The 22,590-nt window shown below is 26.9% G+C and overlaps 2 protein-coding genes across 5 annotated transcripts in view; one reads left to right on the top strand and one right to left on the bottom strand.

The window, feature by feature from the left end:
• The window catches only part of LOC107443879 (uncharacterized), a 75,733-nt gene extending 63,932 nt beyond the window's left edge, over nt 1-11,801 (top strand). Inside the window, exons 12-18 of one of the 4 annotated variants that reach the window (XM_043044060.3) lie at nt 1,113-1,301; nt 2,293-2,389; nt 2,867-2,929; nt 3,008-3,065; nt 4,253-4,720; nt 7,975-8,034; nt 9,972-11,801. In XM_043044060.3, the coding sequence (XP_042899994.2) occupies nt 1,113-1,301; nt 2,293-2,389; nt 2,867-2,929; nt 3,008-3,065; nt 4,253-4,720; nt 7,975-8,034; nt 9,972-10,169 (1,133 nt within the window). In that variant the 3' untranslated portion in view covers nt 10,170-11,801. The remainder of the gene's footprint in view (nt 1-1,112; nt 1,302-2,292; nt 2,390-2,866; nt 2,930-3,007; nt 3,066-4,252; nt 4,721-7,974; nt 8,035-9,971) is intronic. The other 3 variants (XM_043044062.3, XM_043044061.3, XM_043044063.3) reach the window with 3 other exon arrangements.
• A 2,818-nt stretch (nt 11,802-14,619) lies between these two features.
• On the bottom strand, nt 14,620-22,453 carry LOC107443881 (insulin-induced gene 1 protein). Its single transcript, XM_016057885.5, has 6 exons — nt 22,231-22,453; nt 21,700-21,884; nt 21,160-21,281; nt 18,802-18,968; nt 17,542-17,641; nt 14,620-15,540 (listed from the first exon to the last, which is right to left on the bottom strand). Exons 2-6 carry the CDS (start codon nt 21,875-21,877, stop codon nt 15,499-15,501), a joined length of 609 nt encoding a protein of 202 aa, XP_015913371.3. The 5' UTR covers nt 21,878-21,884; nt 22,231-22,453; the 3' UTR covers nt 14,620-15,498.
• Nucleotides 22,454-22,590: the final 137 nt, after the last annotated feature.

Genomic DNA, 22,590 nt, shown 5'->3' with positions numbered 1-22,590 from the left:
TTTTAAGATTATTTCCAAATATTTTTTTTTTTTAGTTTGGTTTATCAATAAAAAAACGTCTTTTTGTAGCGATTCAGGAAACCGGAAAAATCAGTTATCCGGAATAGCAATGGTCCCGATCGTTCCGGGTAATCGGTTCCCTACTGTAGTTATAAATCTGTGAGCTCGGCTGAGCAACTTGTTGCTTCTAAACTGTTCTAATTAGAATATTTTCGACTAGTGTTCTTAAATTGCAACTTATTTTAATAATGGTTTAGCTATAAATGATGTTAGTTTTCTCAAGCATAATATACTTCTGAGATTTTCAGTTTTTCTTTTCTAATTTTTTGGGGTCATTTTCAAATATTTTGCATTTTTTAATTTTTTTTATTGCATTTGGGATGCTGTAAAATATCCACTCTGTAAAAAATTTCAGATCATACACTTATCAATGTGCAGAAACTGGTCAAATATAAATTTAAAATCTTTGATTACGATTTAATGTGATTGTTGTCATTTTATTTAAAAGAGTGTCATTCCTTTTTTTTTGGCAAAATTCTAAGTTTTGCCATTTAAGTTCAAATTCTTATATTCAGTTTCTTGAAATTAAAGAAGGATAAATTGCTTTTTAAGTTTTTTCAAGAATTCAACTTGTGTAGTTAAGGACTTTTTAGTAAACAGCACTATGTTTAGATAAATGGAGTTGTGATAATTAAAAAATAACCTATTAACCAAATCCAATGATTCTATAATTTTTCAGGATGTATAAAAACTATTAAAAGAAATCGAATGATAATGATTGAAATAAAGTGTGGGGAATATAAATTTTTCAAAATGATTAACTAGGAAATCACTGGAAGTTTCGAAATATAGGATAAGGTGCTAACATTATAACATGCATGATTTAAGCTTCTTGCTAAATTTACTTGTTGGAACTCCTTATCAAATAAAAAATATAGAAAAACAATTAAGAATGAGTTAAATTTGCATGCATTGCATAAAATTGATCTTTTTTCCATAAAGCAACATTTAAAAATATTGTTAGATAATGAATAACAACGAATAATTTTAGCAATTACGTAATTTTATTGAACCCAAACATTCTTTTTAAAGGTGTTGATTTATTCTTTCAGATGTGGATGATGTCATTCTCTTAAAAAAGGGAAAAGAATCCCATCCTGTAACTGTACCTACTACTAGCAAAGATACCAATACTTTAAAAAATAACCAAATGAAAGTATTGGGTGGAGCCAAGCCAATTCCTGCTGACCAGATGAAATGCAATATCTTAAAAGCTAAAATGGAGGAAGAAAACAAAAAGAGTACATTTTTTTTATTTACATTGTTTATTAAACAATTTATGTATTTTTGTAAAAATTAATATTTTTAATGTCATAAAAGAAATATGCAGGATTTTTCCAAATATGCAGTGTTTTCTCCCACATAACTTTGGTCAAAAAAATCTTATTCGAAGCAACTTGTCTGTAATAATATGTGATCATGTTAACTCACTTCACAATATAAGCTAATGTTTATAATGGCAAGTAATGTAATACCAAACTTTTAGCACATGAGGGTGCAATAGTTAGTGAATAGATTTGTTTTGCCCAGAGAGGCATACAGCATTGCCTGCTTCAAAATCAAATGTTTATTGTTACGATCTATCACAGACACGACAAACAAGGTGAAATGGCAGATGAAAAGGAAATGGTAATAGTTTGCAAAAGTGGTTTTGAAAGAAACGAGAAAAGGGCAAAAAATGTGGAAATAAAAAGTTTAAAATTATGTTAATGACATTGTTTAATTTTGTCGGAGGACCAAAAAATTAAGCAAAATTAACAAGCGCGTTGGATTTTGTTATGTTTCCCAGTTTTGTTTCTTTTTTGTTCAACTTTAAGCAGAACTTTATTTTTTACTATGAGTATAAAATTATTATATTAATTTAATAAATTTCTTTTCATGATTTTAATGTTTTATAATGGCATCAAGATTTTGTGTCATTTAAAAATATACCGAATACCTTGCCAAATTTTCATTGCCCAGTTACTGTCAAATGCCGGAACCAACTGGGTAAAAAAGTTGGTTTTCATTGAAAACAGTTCTTGGACCCGCTACATCCCTAGTATCATTAACTCTACTTACAGTTCAATACAATGCTTAACTTAGCACACAAAAATCTCTCCCTGAAATATGTTAGTTAAGATTTTAAGAGTTTTATTAAAAGCTTTGATTTAAAGTGTCTATTAATTTTCTTGGATTCTCATATTTTGATTTTATTTCTTTTAACACTAGTATATTTTCTTTAATTTTTAGTTTCTTGTGAAAAGGCTCCTGTAGTTGTCGATTTTTTGAAAGAGAAAAAACTTCTGGTTGATATTGAACAGGATCAACCACTTATTCAAATTAACGGGTAAGTATTTAATTTTAAAAAGAATATGCATAACATAAACCATTTTAATAACTTATATTTTAAAATTGTTTATATCAATTTTGCACTTTTTGCTTGCAGTTCTTGTTTTATGCTTGAAAATTTTAACTTAAAGGAATTAATGAATAGATTACAAAGATGTCAATTACTATAGATTTTAGCTCCAAAGTCATTTTTCTTTTTCTTTAATTTTTCCTTTTATTTTTATCTTTACCATTGTTTTTAGAGTATTTTTTTCAATTTGTAAAAAAAAAAGAGAAAAAAAACTAAAATTGAATCATGTATACATTAAAATCGCACATTAAAAAAATTAAATATGCTTCTTCTATTTACTTTCATAAATAAGTAAACTAAATTTCTCGAACAACTTCAGAAAAGGTTGGTTATAAAGTATCCCACATTCAAATCACATCTCTGCAATTTTTTTTATTCATGATTTTTTTTTCCCTTAAAATTTAGTGATAAGAGTCCAGAAGTAACCAGACAGCACTCAGCTGCCAATGGTAAAGATGCATCCACTATGTAAGTTCTTTTCTTATTTGTTGTTCACTGAATAAAATAAATTCATTATTAGCTTAACATTTTATTCATACATTTCAGAAACATTCCCTTAAAGAAATCTCTTAATGATGAGGCAGAAGTCCCTGTTACGTCTACCGTAAGTAAATTTGACTTCTCACATGGTATTCTCTATTTCATAAATCAAGCGCTTATTTAATGTTTCTGACTCTTTGTCAAGTTTTATATTTTATTTAACAGAGATTGCAGATACCTTAATATTTATTTCGACATTCAGGATTTTGTTTCCAATATACATCTTACTGTTTGCTAGGGATAAAAGATATTGTTGATTTTGACACATTTTTCCTTTACGCCTCAATTACTTACATCATCAAGAATTAACTTACATATACAAACGTAAGTTGATCTTAATAACCAACCTGTCACATGTTTAAACCAGTTGTTTTATTTTTAAGAAACACTAATTGAGATAATTTAAGAGTTTAAAGTAGGTATTAAGAAGTTTCTTATAAAATCTTAATGAATTAAAGGTCTAAATAAACAGATTTGGCAATATTGACTTTTTTAACATATGTTCAATTTGATTTAAACTTAAATATATTTTGATGAGGTCATTTTCAATGTTTTTTTACATTGGTTCTTCATAATTTGTTATGCACTATATAAACTTTTAAAAGTGTATTTAAATAAGGTATTAAATTCTGTGATTATAGAAAATGTAAAACAATATTGAAGGATAAGTTGTATAATCTACTTTACAGTATTTTTAATATATATATTACTTGCGTCCAAAAGTCTTTATTTTGCCTGTTGTGAAGGGCATTTTGGCTTTGCTTTCCTGTGCCTTTATTATCTTTATTGTTCTTAATCGAGCCAACATATGACCCTTGATTTTGGAATTTTTTCTTGTTATTGAATCGTAAATGTACTCTTCGGATAGAATTCAAATCTTTGCAGCTCAGAAATATAATGTAATAAAAAAAATAATGATTAATTTTTTTTAAAAAAGTCCCATTTTATAGTGCTAAATAACCTTATTTGATCATTGAGATACTTGACTCAATGCATAAAAGATATAATCTAAACATATATTTCGATTATTTTCAAGCCAGAATTTAAATTTGAATCACACAACTTGATTTAATGCTTACTGTGTCTTAATGATCTGCCTGTAGATTTATGTTTATATGTAAAGTATGTAGAATTCTAAAATTTCTGCTTGTTTTGTTAAAAAATTGCTTTTTCCTATCATTTCTCAGTGCCTTATAATTTTCATCCATGTTTTCCCTATGTAAATGTATGCCTCTTCCCTCCTCCCATTAGGTTCCAAACGGTAGCAAGCTATCTTCAAAACCCATACCACCCCCTCGACAAATATCTCTTACTACCGAAGCTCTAAAGTTAGACTCTCTAAGCGATACTACTGCACCTCTTTTACCTTTAAAAATTCCTATTTCAACTCCTTCACCCACTCTCCCTTCACCTCCTTCACTTTCTCCTCTAACCATTGAACATGTTCAAATTAATGGCTCTTCTGTTATCAATGTACCTCAACCAGCCAAATTAACCGTTCATAAATCTACCGAACTTACTAAACTCCTTGAGGATGCTGTTCAACAAATGAAATCTATGCATCTCTCTACTGTTTCTGATACTAACAATGGTAAAAAGTCTCCCTTAGAAAATTCTACTTTTAACGTGATACCTTTTTCTGATATCGCTTCTCCGAAAGAATCAGCTATAGAAGAAGGATCGTTGAAAGATGAAATGGAGAAACCACGTGTTCTAACAGTAAGTAATTAAGTGCCATGCTATGGAAAGAAAGTATTTATACTTGGCTTTGAAAAAAATGTCGGGAAATGTATAAATACTTAAGTATGAATTCTAAATTTCAATTTATGTTTTGGTTTTTTTTTTAATATTAATAATAATATGACAATAGTGTTTCTCCTATTAAAAATTCCAACAAAACGTCTCTACAAGAAGTTGAATTTTGCTTATTATGGTTCAAACATATTTAAGTATTATGTGTGAGATAAGTTTGCTTAGATGCTGTGTTTACTTCGCAACAAAGTAAGAACATTAATTTATAGAGTTGTAATGTTTCATTATTTTCTAATCATCATTTCAAGCGTATCAAACTCCATGCGAGCCTTAGACAACTTGTATGTGGCAATCTAATTTGGCTCAAGAATTTCATGTTTTTTATGTCTCATGAACTCTTGTTGTAACTGATTTTATTTGTGATATAGTTATGTGTTAGCTTATAAAATTTCCATGGTATAAGCTTAGCTATCCTGAAAAAAAAAATTTTAATATATCAATTTAAAAAAAATTTTATATTTAGAAAAGTTCACTTAAAAGTTAACTGGTGATTTGTAGTTTTTAAAAATAAAAAAATAACTGCATGTGCTTCCTCACTATTTTATACCGTTTCTATATTTAAAAATTAAAATCCTGCATTTTATAAACAATATTAGCTTTTAAGTTTGTTGTATTAAATTATGCTTGAAAAGATTTCAGTACTAAAATATCTTATGTTTTATATTATTTTTCATAAGTTTCTATATTTATACATTATTTTTTCTATATTTTATTGAATTTTTGGGATTTAAACTTTGCTATATATTTTTAGCATTGTGTTTTTATTCTTTAACTTTATTATACCTCCATTTTTGTTCCATAGCCTATTTGTGTAAATATATGTTTGCTGTATTGTTTTGTTTTTTTTTTTAATCCAAAAACACTTGTTCCTTCCTTAATTTCATTCGTGTGGTCCCTTTTTTATATTTTAGTTCCATGTGCTTTACATAGTTTTCTATTTTCTATGTGTTTATTCATACCCTTCATCTTTCCATATCATTCTTACCTTCAATGTGCAGGTGGGCCTTATAATACAATATTAGCTTCATTGCTCTCATGTATTCCTACTTCTCATTTACTATTCAATACATTTATTTGATCACCAGTCATTAAACTATTGTTTACTAAAATATATATGCAAGGCAATCAGAACTAGAAACTGCCATAAACTTTGAATTTAGAAATATTGTCTGTTTTAATGTTACATTACATATGGTCCTTTGGGAATTAGAACTTAAAATGAGGCGTATAACTTTTAAAAATAATTTGTGTATAACTTTTTAAAAATAATTTTACTCAATAAGTAAGTAAAAACTGAAGGAAGAATGCAGTAAAGAATTCTTAATTGTACTGCATTTTTTCAAAGTAAATGTATTAAAGGCGGGAAACTATTGATTTTGAGGTAGAAGCAAAACTTCTTACAAGGAAAAGTAGTATAAAAATAGTGGGGAAAAAATGTTTTTTTTTAAATCAAGGATATTTTTTATATTTTTATTGATTCTAGACCAAGAGTGCACAACCTTATGACTCACGAAACTTTTTGTATTATCATGAACCTCCTTTAATTTAAAATTTTAAAAAAGTATAAAAATGTCACAAAAACCAGTTTTTAATACTCAAGATAAAAAATTAGCTGAATTTTCAAATTTTATTTATTTTTCTTTAGGAAACTTGCGGTTTTATTTTTCTTCTTGGTACATGCTTGAATTTAAGTGTAACTGGGCTTTTTAACAACAAATTATTGATTTTATTTCCATGTTTTTTTTTTAGTTTTGTTTAGAGTAATGGAATCTGTGTTTACTTGAAATGTAATTTCTTATGAATTTCAATAAAAAACGGGAAGAGGATATTAACAAAATTAAAAGAAAAGTTAAGTTTTGGTATAAATTTCTAATTTCTGTGCATGATACCGAAGTATCCATAAAATGTCTTGCAATAAATAGGTTTAATCTTGTACCAAAATTTGTTTAGATTTATTTTCGAATATCTTATATTCCTTATCTGTCTCTAAGTTACACAGTTAGTAATGCATAAGTTTTGCACATTATTTATATTCAAGGTACGAATGACATATTTGCGAAGTCTCCTGTTTTTTCAGGAGGACTCCTGTATTTTACGTTTGTCTCCTGTTTACCTGTATATTCTCAAATTTCTACGTATTTGTTGAAGAAATTTTTTTTATAAATTTAAAAAAGTTGGTAATAGAATATCCACTGATTGAAAAACCACGGGTGGGTTCCTCGCCGCGTAACTCAAATGCGGGTTAGTTCCATTAAAAAGTCCTCCGGGAAGGCCAATTTCTCCTAATACTTGACCCAGGAGTTTCCTTGTCTTCTGGATTGGGCTCAAAATTACAAGGCTACAGAGTTGAACATTAGTAGTCGTAAACCCAAAATTGGTACGGCTGTTCAACGACGGTTATAAAATAAAATAGTTTAAGTAAAATAATGAGTTTAAAAAAATCTTTAGGTTAAGATTTATTTACATATTTTTTACTTTGCAAAATGTAAATACTTATATTATTTCAAATTTTAAATTTCTCTTTTTGACTTGTATGATTATGCATGTTGTATCAAAACTAACTACTCGTAGCCTAAAAAATGTCTCTAGTAAAATACCCATTGTTTTATTTCTCCAATGTTGGCAGGTGTAATTTATGTGTAAATATAATATATACAACACAGTAAGTGTAAATAAAATTGAATTAGTTGAAATTCACGACAATAAAAACTGATGAAACATTTTATATAATATTGATACTTAAAATAAATTTAGAAAACTTCACCTAATGATTTTGGTCTTCCTTTAGACCTTGTTATCTTTACATTGTGTTCTTTACATTATACACATTGCTTTTAAATTAATGTTTACTGTACCCTGCATTGTTCATTACTTGTGTTGGCTCTTTCTGTAGCTTGCATCAGATAATTTTTAGCTTTTGTGACCCACTATCTAAAAAAGGTTGTGCATCTCTGTTTTAAACAATTCTATGAGGCAGTGTTTGTCATTCAATCACAAATTCATGTTTAAGTACTTTAAAAACGAAATCAAAATACCAATTAAGTCAAATAAATAAATGTTTGGACTTATTTGTAAGCAAATTTTTTCATTCTGAAATCTGCCAATAATTTGTTAGGCAAATACCTATTGCATATATATTATAGTTACAATTTTAAATTTAGGAGGAAAGCATTAATGGGATGATTATTACACTGAAAGAGGAAAGTCGTAGGCATATTCAAGTAAGTTTTTGAAAGTGCTTGTATATATATTTATCTTATTGGTGGCTAACTAGTGTTAAAAGTAAATGCTTTTTGTTAGTACTTTTGTTTAGTTAGCCATTGATATGTCCTTGGCCCACATAGTTTAAAATACATTTTAGATGTAAAGGGGTTTTATAATATTTCCATATTAAGTACAGCTTTCATTGTTTTAATTTATTTTTGTGCTCTCGATTTCATCATTTATCCAACTTCTTCTTTCATACTTATTCACTTTGCTGAAATGATTATCCAGAGCTTTAAACAAATTTGGATTGAGATCTTACATCAATAGTATTTCTTTTGAGTCTTAATTCTATTCTTATTTTAGAATACAAACAGCAAGTGTCAGCAAATGTATTCTTGCTTGGAATATTAAGGTTTTTCACTTTCTAATATTTTTTCCTTTTATGTAGAATTTAAATTATATATTTAATCCTTTGTTGGTTCTATGCACATAAAAACTTCTTCAAAACAGCTTTTCTCTCCCATATAAGAAACGAGTTTATAATTTTATAAGAAAGTAGTGATGTGAGAATAAAAATTCTCAATAATTAAGAATTAAAATACTGTGTACCAAAACCTCTTTTAGTGTTTATACTTTAATTTATCAGAAAATGCATCAAATTTGCAATGACTTTTTTTTTCTGCACATGAAATGATATGCAACAAGATGTTTCTAGCAATCATTTTAGGAGGAGAATATGCATATTCACATAGTTTATGCAACTGATATTGTGTTACGGACAGAGTATTTTTGATCAAATAATCTAGTGCAAAAGATCTCTACCAGTAAATTAAACCAAAAGCATTCCAAATTAAATCAATCCACAATTAATTAATTTCTGAGAAAAGGGTTCAATGCTAAATTCAGTTGTAAGTTAAATCATGGTACGTAGCGTTTTTGAAAAGTGCTTAAAGGTGCTTATTTTCGATTTCGTTATTTAAAAGCCCTTAAAGGTGCTTTTTTTTCACTGGCATTGAAAATGACATTTTTTTCATTACCATGTCGATTTTCGCCACGTATTTTGGAAAAGTGTGCTTTTCGCATTGTTCTGTTCAACGTTTACACAATTCATTTCGGCGTACCATCGGTTCCTAGCGTATAAAAAGACCAATCATTTTACATGTTTGAAATACTTGCGAGTCTGTAAGCGCGTCTACTGAGCTGGGTTCGGTGATATTATTGCCTTCTCATGTGCAAATCTACTGCATTTTGCAAGATATTCTCAATTTCAGACTTCATTTTCCACTCTCTGATATCGAACCGAAAAATCTCTTGATCATTTTATAACCGCTAATATAATCAAAAAAGAGTTCTTTGTTAGAAACTAGTTATTTTATCATGATCATCTAAAGTCTTTGAAAATTATTTTGCGTTTTATTAATGTATATAGTGCTTAAAAATATTTTTTTAGTGCTTAAAAAGTACTTATAGGTGCTTATTTTTTGTTGAAAGATTTGGCAACTCACCCTGTAAATGATTAATTTTTTTATTTAACATCTAGATCATTTAAAATCACAATATAGAAGAAGACAGTAAAATTGAAAAAAAATTCATTTCATGCTATGTTGAAACACATTTCATTAATCTCATTTGTGTGGTAAACTTTAAGGCTTATCTACTTAATTTACAAATCTAAAAAATTAAGACTTTTACTTTATGAAAAAGTAGGAGCCTTAGTCTTGAATAAAAAATATCAATAAATCTGAGTCATTTAATAAGCATACATTTTTACTTTTACAAAAGCTTGTCATGTATTAACGAAATATAGTTTTAGAAGAAAATTAATAAAGTATCAAAGATAATGGGGTTATGACCTAAACAAAAGTTCCAGTTGGTAATCCAGCTGTCCTGAATTGCAACCCTAGTTTTCAATGAGAGGAATGGAATATTCCTAATATTTAACTTTTTTTAGGAGACATCATTTGCTGGCGCAAATCCTGTTACCCGCTCTGTATCTTCAGCTAGTAATCGTGATATATCAGTTCAAGCCATTATGAAAGTTTCCAAAACATCACAACTGTCGCCATGGCATGTTGACAGTAGTAATGGAGTGGCATCACCTGAAAACCCAACGACCATTCGGCGCACCGTAATGACTACTGAACTTTGATGTGCATTTATTAAACTTGTATTATAATTTTTATAGTGAGTCTCATGAAAACGGTTTTGTCGTGAACATAAAAAGTAATCAATTCTTTGTTTGACTTATAAATATTTATAACTGTGAAAAAGGAATTTTGAAGTGTTTTCTGCTGCTGTTGTATGTTAAATATTTTTGATATCGCGTTATTGAAACACAGGGTCTTTAAAAATTAAGTAATTGATGAATTTTCAAGTAAACTTTAAAATGTAAAAGCTTTATAAAACTTTTATGATGCATGTATTAAGTATAAAAATGTTTTAAACTGTATCTTTTAGTTTATATATCATGTTAAATGTTTTCAGTACTGTTTACTAACATTTCAAGCATTTTAATGTTTATTTTTTATAACATGTGAAATATTATTTAGCAGAATAGGGAAATTAGGGAAAAGTCAAGGAATTTCATCAATCAGGGAAATGTCAGAAAATGTAATTAATATTACCAAAAAAATTGGGATAAAAGAATCAGTTGAAGTTATAAATTAATACAATTTTGATATCAGGTTTAAGTGTTTTGTTATATGTTTATCTATAAAAACGAGGTGCAATGGAAAAATTAATGATAAAAAATTTTTTGCCGCCATTACAAAAGTCAGGAAATTTTTTCGTGTTTAGATATAAAAAGAAGCAAAATTTTTTTTATTAAATAATTCATAAAAAGCTATAAATATGATTGATACTTTTACAAATTTTGTATTTTTAAGATCCTGTGCCTTCTTATTTAGTGATTTTTTTTTTTTTTATTTCGAAAATATTAGCTACTATTCAATAGTTCCTTATTACAGAGATGTAACTCTCTCTCATTCCGTCCATTGTTGATTTTAAACTATTTATACAACTTTATGAATTTAAAATTTTAACTTTTTAAGTATATTGCAAAAGTGATAATATATTAAATAGTTTTAAACTTCTTACAAAGATTTTAATCTAAATGATATAATGCATTATTTATAGATGAATTCTTTATTATATTATGCAGTTATATTTTTTTTAAATAAATCGTGCTTTAATACTTGTGAAAAAAAATTATATAAACTATAACCTAAAGTCAAATTGCAGTCTTAACTTTCTCTACATCTATTGCTCAATGAGATTTTAATTGCAAAACAATAGACATTCCGTTTAATATTTAATTGTTAATTAATATTAAAATGAATTTTCAGTTGATATTTTATTCTTATTGCTAAATTTATTGAGTGCTATTATTTAACCATAATTATTTAAATTTAATTAATTCACAATGTATTCAATTATTCATCTTAATAAAATGTATTTCACTCATTTTAAAAAATGTTAAAGTTGTAATCACAGAATAATTTGTGAAATTATAAATTTTTCTTTGTTAATTATGTTTTCCTATATAGAGTGATATGTAACTTATGTTTAAATTGTGCCAAGATGTTTTTGTTTGCCATACATGATTATTTTGTATTTTCATCCGTCTTTTATGTTCATATTCGCTTTATTAAAGTGTGTAGTGGATCTCAAGCTGACATGAGGTTGCATTTTGTATATTATGTATTATGTAATTAGTTATTAGTGGATATTGTGTATGAAATTCAGAAATATTCCGTTTTGGAATAAAGAAATTAAAATTCTAGTTTTTCTCTTTTTTTTTAAATTTATTTTAAGAATAAACATCTGTAAAATTAATAACATTTTTATTGATACGGGAGGTCTTAAAAGTTGAAACTTATTTTTGCTTTTGCTACAACTTTAGAATTTTTTTATGACACTCAGGAAATGACTATTAACGAATGTTGTGTCTAATGCTTGTACAATTAATGTACAATCTGCCTAATAACCATACACACTTGATAATTTTGACTCATCTTTGATTTTTTCACATCTAGAATTCCAAAGCAGGCCACAAATATGCTAATTAGCTCTATTATTTTGTAATTTTGCTAAATGAATAACCTTTTTATATGCAATTTTCATTATTAATCCTCAAAAATGCTTATGTGTTCTTAACACAGTGATGTTTGATATATCGACCCCTGTGTCCAAATAAATATGGACGCAAGGTCGATATAACATGAGTACTCAAAATAGTAGTGAATATTTACTTATAAACACTAGACTTTTGACAAAATCCTCTACTAATCTAATCAATCCACTTCCTCAAAATTTTTAAGGGCTGTTCTAAGCATATGGCATTATGCTGGTTGCAAGCAGCTATTTTTGCTGAATAATATACCCCCAGAAAACTGAAAAGTTTAAACTAGAATTAAAACAAGATACCACATATTTTATAGTTTTGACACGGAAAAAAAATAATAATAGTTTTTGATTAACGGATCTATTGAAACCTTTAAAAAAAAATAACAATGATTATGAAGACAAAAAAGATACTCCAATTACCTAGCGAGTATTCAATATCATACACTTCTAATTCTCAATAATGAAAGAAATTGATATTTCACTATCTTTTTAACTATAGATAATGCAAAGGACCACCCAGGATATTAACCGTGCTCTGATGCTCTTTTTCCATTCATGTCATCGAAAAAATATTTGTTGAATTTGAAATTTAAAATAAAATTCTTTTCTCTGCATTGGAATGAACGGTCCAGTTGTACGTTCTAATGGCCTTTAAAATAAAATTGCGTCTAAGAAATAGCAAATGGGACTTCATGTATTCATCGTTGTAGGGGGAAAATCACAATGAGTGGTCGGTCCTGCTAAAGAGCCTAGACTGATTTAGTCAGGATTGATGTTATTAGGAAAATAATATCCTATATCTCAAACAGAAATTGTGCAAATTAAGTAATTTTTGAAAAATGAAATTATCTCTTTGCCCTAAAATAATTTCATATAATAAAAAAAAAACATTTTTCAAGAATTTTTTTAAATTTAATATAGATAAAAAGAACTTTAACGCAATAGAATATTAATTTCTACAACTCAAAAATCTTATATTTAAAAAAAAATTAAAACTGATAATAAATTCTTATAAATAGTTAACTATTTATAGATTTGCGGAAAGGTAAGAGTGCAATATTTATAGAATTCAACTGGTTCTGAATTTAATATTATGACTAGCTGTTTACTACCAATACACACAAATGAATGTTTGCCAATTTTATAAAACTATCACTAATTCTAAAATGTTTTGAAACATGGACGTTCTAAATCATTTTTCAACTAGTGATTGTTAAATTTTTTTAGAGAATTTTTGCAATTTTTCTTTTACCATAATTACATGTGACGAAAAAGTCCCCAGCATCTTTTTCTGATTCAGCTATTTCTTTTTGCTGTATTTATCCAGTTAAAAAGGAAAAATCGGTGCAATGAATTTTTTACAATATTGAAAAATAATTATCTTTCTCTTCACAAAAGTTAAAAACAATGCGTTAAATTTTCAAATAATTTTAGAAAACTGTTATAAAGCTATAATTACTGAATTGTTGCTTGTGGTCTTTTTCTTTTTTAATTTGAATGAAACAAATTTTGACAGCTTAAAAGAATATTTAAAATCCTATTTTGTTATATTTAAATTGATTTTTTACTTTTTTTTAAAGAACTTTTTTCTGTAAACAAATTTTTGAAACTTGTGAAAAATCAAATTTTTTTAAAACAATCCTACCCTATAATAATTTGATTACTTAGGTTCTTATGAAACAAAATAAACGTGCATAGTTATTTGATACTGCATAGATAATTAATATCAAATGCTAAAAAAATTGCTTTAAACTTAGAATCAGTATTAAATAAATAATCTCCAGATATTGAAGCAGTAAGATATTACTTTAACTTCATTTACTTCAAAAGTATACCAATTGGAAGTAATGGTCAACATGTTTCAAGCTCTCACTTTCAAAACTTGCCAGATGTAAATGAGAAGAAGTTTCTCACGACCTCTCCATTGTGTGTGGAAATGCATTTTACCCCTTATTATTTTTTTGGCAATTTTGTTTTAAATTTCAAATCACTTTTGTTTCTTCTCATTCATATCTGGCAAGTCTTGAAATTGAGTACCTGTTTCTGAGTGCTTGAAAAATGTCAATTGTAATTTCCAATTTGTATATTTTTGAAGGGAATGAGGTCAAATAATATAAATCAGTCTATTGTGGCTGTATTTCTAATTTATCCAATCAAAAGAAGAAAAACTTGACAATATATTTTTCCATTTTTTTTTTATATCTTTATTTGTATCTCTGAAGCAAACGTAATCAACAAATTCAACTTAATTTATATCAAAATGCTACAACATAATACTATTCAACATAATTGTTAATATAACTTAATAGAATTACAAATAATAAGATTGTCATATTGCAATAAAATACAACACAGAAAAAAAAATTAAAAACACATCGATTTACAAATGAACAAATTGTTGCAGAACATATTTTATTATTCCAATTTAATAAATTAATTCATATACCCGTATGTTTGTTTTTTTCAATTTTTGATAAATAGAATTTGATCTTTCAAATAATTGTTCATAACTTTTATGTCTCAAGAAAGTTCAGTTCCTCAAAAATTGAGATTTTAATTGTAAATCATTCTGCATTTTCTTGCTAACATTGCATTCTTTGCATGAAATCCAATTAAAATGGCAATGTAAGAGAAAATCAGCTGCACAAAATTTTTTTAACAATTTTCTTTAAAAAGTAAGAAGATAAATGGCTGGATATTGTTATATGTTGAATATTTAACTTTCACATTAAAAATTTTGCTTTAGGCACAAATTTGTTGTAGAGATTTTATGAACACTTCTCTATATTAAATATATTTCAACATAACTATATTACATAACAATATTTCTTTACAAATAATAATATACAATATTTCTTTCAAATGCATTTACGACTAAAATGTCATGAATATAAATATTGAAAGTAACCTGCATTATTTCAAACATATGTTCTCACATTTGTCTGACAACCTTGTGCTGTAATCGTCAAATTATTCTTAACATCTACACAACATAATTTGTGTAAGACCTAGTTCTGTAACTACTCTATTACTATTTACATAAGCTCAAACAACTTGCATAGCAAATTAATATCACAGTCAAATACAGTCTTCTTGACTATAAATAACTTAGTTTTCAATAATACTTATTTGAAGCTTAACGAGTTTCAACTCTCTCTCTCTCCAAAAAGTTGATTCTTCAAACTGCTCTAGAATATTTTCACCTCTCTTACTTCTTCCAGAGAGCACCTTACAACTGAATATTCTTGTAATAAATTCAATCATCAGAAAATTAGAATCTTCTATGTGATGAATTTGTTTAGTTTGAGGTATCACTATCAATTTAGTGGTGGAAATACTGACAGTAAATTATGTTACTCGGCATGAGATTTGTTTTCCCCATCCAAGTAATCATTCTGAAAAGAAAAAGAAAAATTACTTAACATTAGAACAAAATTTTCAACAATTGCATGCTGTCAGTATTACTGAAATAAATAGGTATTTGCTTTTTTTTTTTTTTTCAATGTGCTAAAATATAACTCTTAATGACTAATCTAAACTTTTAATAATCTTATAACTCTCAGAATATAAAACTCTTAAATTGAAACCATTTATTTAAATTATAAAAAATATTTACAAGAGTTGACCAAACAGAAAAATTAAATAATCAAATCAGCACAATTTGCCATGCCTTTCAAAGTACAAATTAGCACACATATTATTGCAGTTGCATTTTCAAAAAACTAGGTGTCATATTTTATGCTGTGATCTATCGTTAATTTAGAGTAGCACCTCTCAGAATGATGTTGACCATTTGAGCTTCTTGATCATTATCAAACATGATTATGTTCAATATCCTTAATTCACTAAGTGCCTTGCAGTTTTTATTCTAAACATTGCAATTTATTTAACTATCAATTATTCTATGTACATGCTTAATAAATTTTAAAATTTATATTTAAAAAAATTAAAAACTTAACTAGTATAACAGAAATGTGTATATTAATTAACAAATTATTTTGAATACAATTAATGGAAAGTTATTTAAAAGTTTCACATTATTTTAATCCACATTTAGTCTTTTATTTTATTTTTTAGTCTATTTTGAATATTCAATATAATTTACATACATTACTTCTCTGGATAAAACCTTCAATATCAATTAAATTTAAATTATAAATAAAGTGATTTAAATCCTGCTAACCCTAGCAATAAGATGAAGTTTAATTTCTCTTCACATTTTAATAGCTCCTTACACTATACTATACTGTTTAGAATTCACCAATATTGCACCTTAAGAAAATAATTAGTTCATCTTATTTTATTGTTAAATAAGGTTTTTAAAAAGAAAATCAATTAAAAACAAAATTAATATATAAAATTACAAAGAAATGCCTTGCTATTAAAAAACTAAACAATCAATGAAAAATTTTAATTTAATTCTTATTACTAATCTTTTAAATAATTTTGTCTTTAAACAAAATATTCCTTGAACTAAAAATAATGTAAACATACATAACTTATCTAAATACACATTTTAGGATAACAAATAAGAATTGAAGATAAGATAAATTACAGTTATAGGTTGCTTTGATTTTAAAATTAGATTAAAATAATTATTTATGGAAGAAAAAAGTTAAGGTTAAGAACTTTTTTGTACAGTATCAAGTTTTATTTGCTTTAATTTTGAACTATTCTTTTAATAGTTATTTATCACTAAACAATTGTATTGGTCACATTTAGTTAACATTTCATTTTGCCTAGCTTATTCCATGAGAAATCCCAACCCTGCTTCTATGTAATAATATAGTTAATTAGTTTAGATTTAATTCTTTCTCAGAAAATTAATGCTCAAATTTTGCAAGTGTTTGTCTATTGAGAAATATAAAGGAAAAATTGATTTGTTATACAGGTCACTAACAATTTATTGTTATCAAGCTAATAACACATTTTTAAAAAAAAATTGAATTATTCTGGTAATTGTAGCAATATTTACAAAAAGGGCCCGCGCTAAGGATTCGCCACCTCGCCAAATGCGATAGAATTGTTAATTTGGCGAATAAAATTGTGTTTTGGAGCATGATTTTTTCATTGGAAAGAAAAAGATATATAAAAAATCTAAAATGGGTATTTGGCGAATACTTTTGATATTTGGCTAATTTAAACTTACTGGCTAATAATTAATCCTTAGAGCGGGCTCTGAACATATTTATATATATATATATATTATTTCACACTTATTTATAAAGGTATTAAATGTACATTATCTTTTTCATAGTTTGTATTAAATAACAAAATGTATGGGAATGAATTAAAGTACAAAACATCAAGGAGAATTATCCACATTAAACAAAAGGAAACATTCTTTTACTTCTCAAAGACATTTTTATTGTTAAACAAACAAAAATTAAACTTACTGCGGCTAATTTCTCTCCAATGTTTCCAATAGTTATACCTCCTGAAAATACTACACAAGGTAACCATGCTCTTAAATAAGAAAACTCTCTCTCACTGAATCTGAAAATAATTTTAATAATAAATATATTAGTTTATTTTAAAATAAATATACATTTTTTTCAATTTGACTAACTAAATATTTAGAAAGAATCATTCAAAGAAAAAAAAAAGAACTATTTTACTTAGAATCATTAAAAATTTGTTAAGCTCATAAAATTCAAATTTAAGGGAAAAAAAATTAATTCTGATGTAAAAAATTGTATTATACCTTATCCTCTTAATGCAGAATTTTTATTGAACACTATTTTGCATTAGTTTAGATCAAAATAAGTGAAATATGTTATATTTAACATTTTAATAATTTACAGTTACGAAATATTGATATCTTTTTCTGCATTAAAGGTAAAATCTTCCAAAACAGCTCACTACCAAATAATAATTTTTTTAAATTTGCAGTTTAAGAGAAACAGTTATTCATCATTGAAATTTATTTAATTTACAAAATGAATTATATTGATAAATTACTGAATATGAAAGAAATGAAAAAAAAATCTAAACTTTTTTTTTTGGATTTTTATAATTTAGTACAAATATAATTCCAATAATCTAACAGATTTTTTAGTAACTATTAGAATGTTTTTTATAATTAGAAAATACCGAAATATAATTTCACTAATAATTAGAACACCAGAAAAAATACATAATAGAAACGCTGGTGTCCCATCTGCATCAAATGGCTAGACAATAAACTATCAAAATACATGACTAAAATTATAAGCCAAATAAAGGAACATTTTTGAATAAATCGAGTAAAAAGAATTAGAATAAATCACTAGCAACTTAATGTTAAAACAGAAATGTTGTTGTTGTTAATTTACGTCGCACTAGAGCTGCACAATGGGCTATTGGCGACTGTCTGGGAAACATCCCGGAGGATGATCCGAAGACATGCCATCACAATTTTGACCCTCTGCGGAGGGGATGGCACCCCAGCTTCGGTAGCCTGATGACCTGCGTGCGAAGTCGAGCACTTTACGGTAGCACAGTTTAACGAGGACCAATACCGCACACCCTCAGTCCCTACGCAGACTGATCCAAGTGGTCACCCACCCGCACACTGACCGTAGCCAGTGATGCTTGACTTCGGTGATCTGCTGGGAACCGTGTCTTAACGATCAGTCCACTGCGGGACTAAAACAAATGAAAGCAATAATACTCACATGCAAAGTTGGTTATAAACAAGAATGTATGCTATCACTGTAGCTATAGAGGCTGTTATAATCCCTATTCCAAATCCAATTGGAGTTCCATCGAAATACCACCATAATCCCAGTGATAAAATTGCAAGAGAAATAGAAAGTTGTAGATTGCTTGGAAATTCAATTTTCTATTTGAAATTGCTAAGGAAATTAACTTTTTGGTTTAACTTAAATTCAAGTCTAAAAGAAATTTAAAATTCAAAAAAAGAATATGCATGAAAAACAATAGTTAAAAATTTATCTTGCTTGTGTATTCAAAATAACTAAAAATTAAAATTGAGAAACACTAAAAATGTTGTAAACAGCATCTATCTACTGTAACTAAAAAATTCTGGGTGGGCAAAAATCAACTTTTTTTTACCTAATTATATATTGTAAGTAAAATTTCATGTATGTAATAGCATTTTTTTTACAATATAAATCTTCTCTTGAAAGATTTATAATTTAGTTCCTTTTTATTTAGAGAATTCTTAAAAAAATATTACAACACTAGTTATTGGTAATAATATTGTACTTAATAAAATATGATTTTTGCCAAACTTTCTGCTATATTGTAAAAAGAATCATTTATAAATAAAGCTAAAAAAAATTTCAAATTTCAGACTTTTAAAATTTAATTAGATATTTACCCCTGACAAATTCTTTTTATCTTTAAAAAACTAATACAGTAGGGAACCGATTATCCGGAACGATCGGAACCATCGCTATTCCGGATAACTGATTTTTTCCGGTTTTCTGAATCGCTACAAAAAGCCGTTTTTTATTGTTAAACCCAACTGAAAAAAAAAATATTTGGAAATAATCTTAAAAAGAAGATAAAACGATGAAGTAATACACTAATGATTATTTCCAAAATGATGGTAAGGTGAACATCTTTCAAAAAAGAAAGAAAAATCTTATGAGGAAAAAAAATTTTTTTTTTTTAAAATGGCGGAAAAATTTATCGAATTTTGTTCCGGTTTTTTGGTTTTCTGATTTCCGGATAACGGGTTCTGTAGTGGAATATAGACAAATAAACATTTATGTTTACATAAAAGTATGCAGTTAAAAGTCACATACTCAGGGGTGATTGTGAGCCCAAGTCAAAATTCCGAAAAATTTCTTGATTTAAAAAAAAAAAAAAAAAAAAAAACAGTTTAAATTGAAAAAAATTTAAGCAAGTTCTTTTTTCTCCTTTTCTTAATACTTCTTGGCTTACATAAAATATATTTAAAATTTTGCACATGCCTATACCATTTACATATACCTATGATGACCTGGAGAAGTAATTAAAATTTACAAATATGTCTTTCTTTCTTGAGTTTATGATTATTATAACTATTTACTGATAAAAAATGAATATTAATCATGAATATAAGCTTATTAAGTATCTGGCTCTCCCTTACAAACAAATAAACTGTGTTTTTAAGTTCCACCTTTGAAAATTTGATTTTCAGAAACTTCTGCGGTGAATGATTTTTTGAAACGCCTGGACCTTCGATCTCCAGAAACTTCCGGATCACTGCTAGCGAAAAATCCGGATTTTTTCCGGAGCACAATCAGCCCTGCATACTAGAAAAAACATCCATATTCTAAGATAATTACACGGAATATTAAATAATGTGTGGAGATTTCCATATCCTGATCTGGGGCAAAATAATCGCTAAGTCTTAGGAACTTTAAGGCAGCGGCCCACAAGAAACTAAAAATTAAACAGCACAGAAAGGGACCAACTTGAAAGATATAACTCGTAACCACTCCAGGCAAATATCTACATCTTTACAAAAAAAAAATTCAAGTTCAAAATCTATTTGGCACCTTGGCAATTGTAATTGGCATGACAATCATGATATGTAAATGTCTCCAATAATATGATTAATAGAATTGAGACTGCATGAAAGCTAAATGTAATTTAAATTCTCATTCAGTTAAAAATAAACCAAGTTGAGACATTTTAACAGTAAAGAAAAATGTGTTTGAATATTAATTATATACAAAATTTGTTTCTTTTCCTTTTATTTCCTTATTTTTGCATGCAAACAATTTTTATAAATTAATTTAAATTTTAAATAATTTCCAAAATATACTTTCTTTTTACAACTTTGCAAAAGATACTTTCTTTTACTATAAGTTTCAGCTAAGTTCTAACAATATGGACTTCATGTGTAACTAAAAATTAAATATGTAGATATTTGTTTAAATAAGTACTACATTGAAAATAACTTAAAAAATACATAAAACAGAAAACTTAACTAAAAAAAAAATATATATATATGATACAGTACTATCTACTACTAGTAATCTATGAAGAAAAAAAACTATGATATAGTAAAAGGATACAGTACAAGCCTCATTCAGGCCAACAAAAATAATAGTGCAGCGAAGAACATGTGACCAATCCTGAGATTTTACAGTATCACACCCTCTAAACTTTAAGATTGGAAGAATGAAACCTATAAGAACTATAAAAAAAAAAAGACTATATATTAATTTGTAACATAAATGAATAAGAACAAATAATATAAATCTTCTGGATTCTATATCACTGCAGAACAAAATGCTTTAAGATATATAGAATAAAAAGCTATATAGCTTTAATAATATATAGCTTTTAATATATGACCTTAAGAATCCAGACTTCTAAAATTAAGTGTAACTAATCTTCATTCAGTACTAAGAAAAATATAGTTAAACTTCCAGCAATATGCGAAATTTGTATTTCAATAGCGTATAACAAAATCATTTTAAAAACTACAGAGAAATTTATAACAATAACTGATGAAAAGACAATAGCCAAAACTGTGTTGATTGACAGTAAAATTCTTGATAGTTAAATCTAATTTACTCAGCTCAAAATATAATACTTCTAAATATTTTTACCTGAAGCAGATCCACACACAAAAAGTAGCCACCAGTGTAAGCAAATACGGTTCCAATTCTTTGGATGTTGTAGCGAAGAATGTTGATGAGCATGCAACACATTTAGAACAAAGGAAAAAGTGGTGCCAATAAGAAATAAGAGGCCTCCTCGCCATATCAACTGATTTGCAGACTTCATTTTTAAGCTAAAAGCAAACATAATTTTTCTTTTAAAAAAAATTTAGTGTCTAATGTAACAACAACCAATTCAACTAAAAATTTTAACTTCAATTCAAATATATTTCCTAAATTTGAAGAGCCATACATAATTTTTTATGTGAACAAAAGCAAAAAAGATACCTAGCCACATATTACAAGTTTAAAATGAAAATGCATTGTTATAAAAGAATATGAAATTTAACAATTTTCAAAAATGGAAAAACCAAAAATTAAATATCTTTTGGAATTCTTTACATAAATTAAATACAAATTAATCTAAAATGATATTTTACAAGCTAGTTTTAATACAAATTAAACACACTCAAAAATTACCTAAAATAATTTATATGAAAATAAAACTATTGTATTAATATCTGTTCCTAAATTGGTTGAAGTAAACAATGCGAAATAAATGTGAAGAAAAGGACATGCGACAACAGAACAAAAGAGTTCAACATCGCATTGAATTTATATTTTATAGACCTAGCAGACAGGTTTCGGATCGTACCATCAACAGACCACGATGAATAAAGCACACCATACAGTTTGACTATCAGGTGATTTTTGTAGCCAATCAGAAAGCGGAAAATAACTCTATCGGAATATATGCGATTGCCAGATTAATTTTTCATAGAAATACTTATTTTCAATAACGATTAATCGATTTTCCCATAAGATTTTCATCAAACAATT

Source organism: Parasteatoda tepidariorum, chromosome 7 (assembly GCF_982258835.1).
Source record: "Parasteatoda tepidariorum strain Cologne lab strain chromosome 7, Ptep-v5.0, whole genome shotgun sequence".
Classification (NCBI taxonomy): domain Eukaryota; kingdom Metazoa; phylum Arthropoda; class Arachnida; order Araneae; family Theridiidae; genus Parasteatoda; species Parasteatoda tepidariorum.
This window is presented reverse-complemented; position numbering and strand designations above follow the sequence as displayed.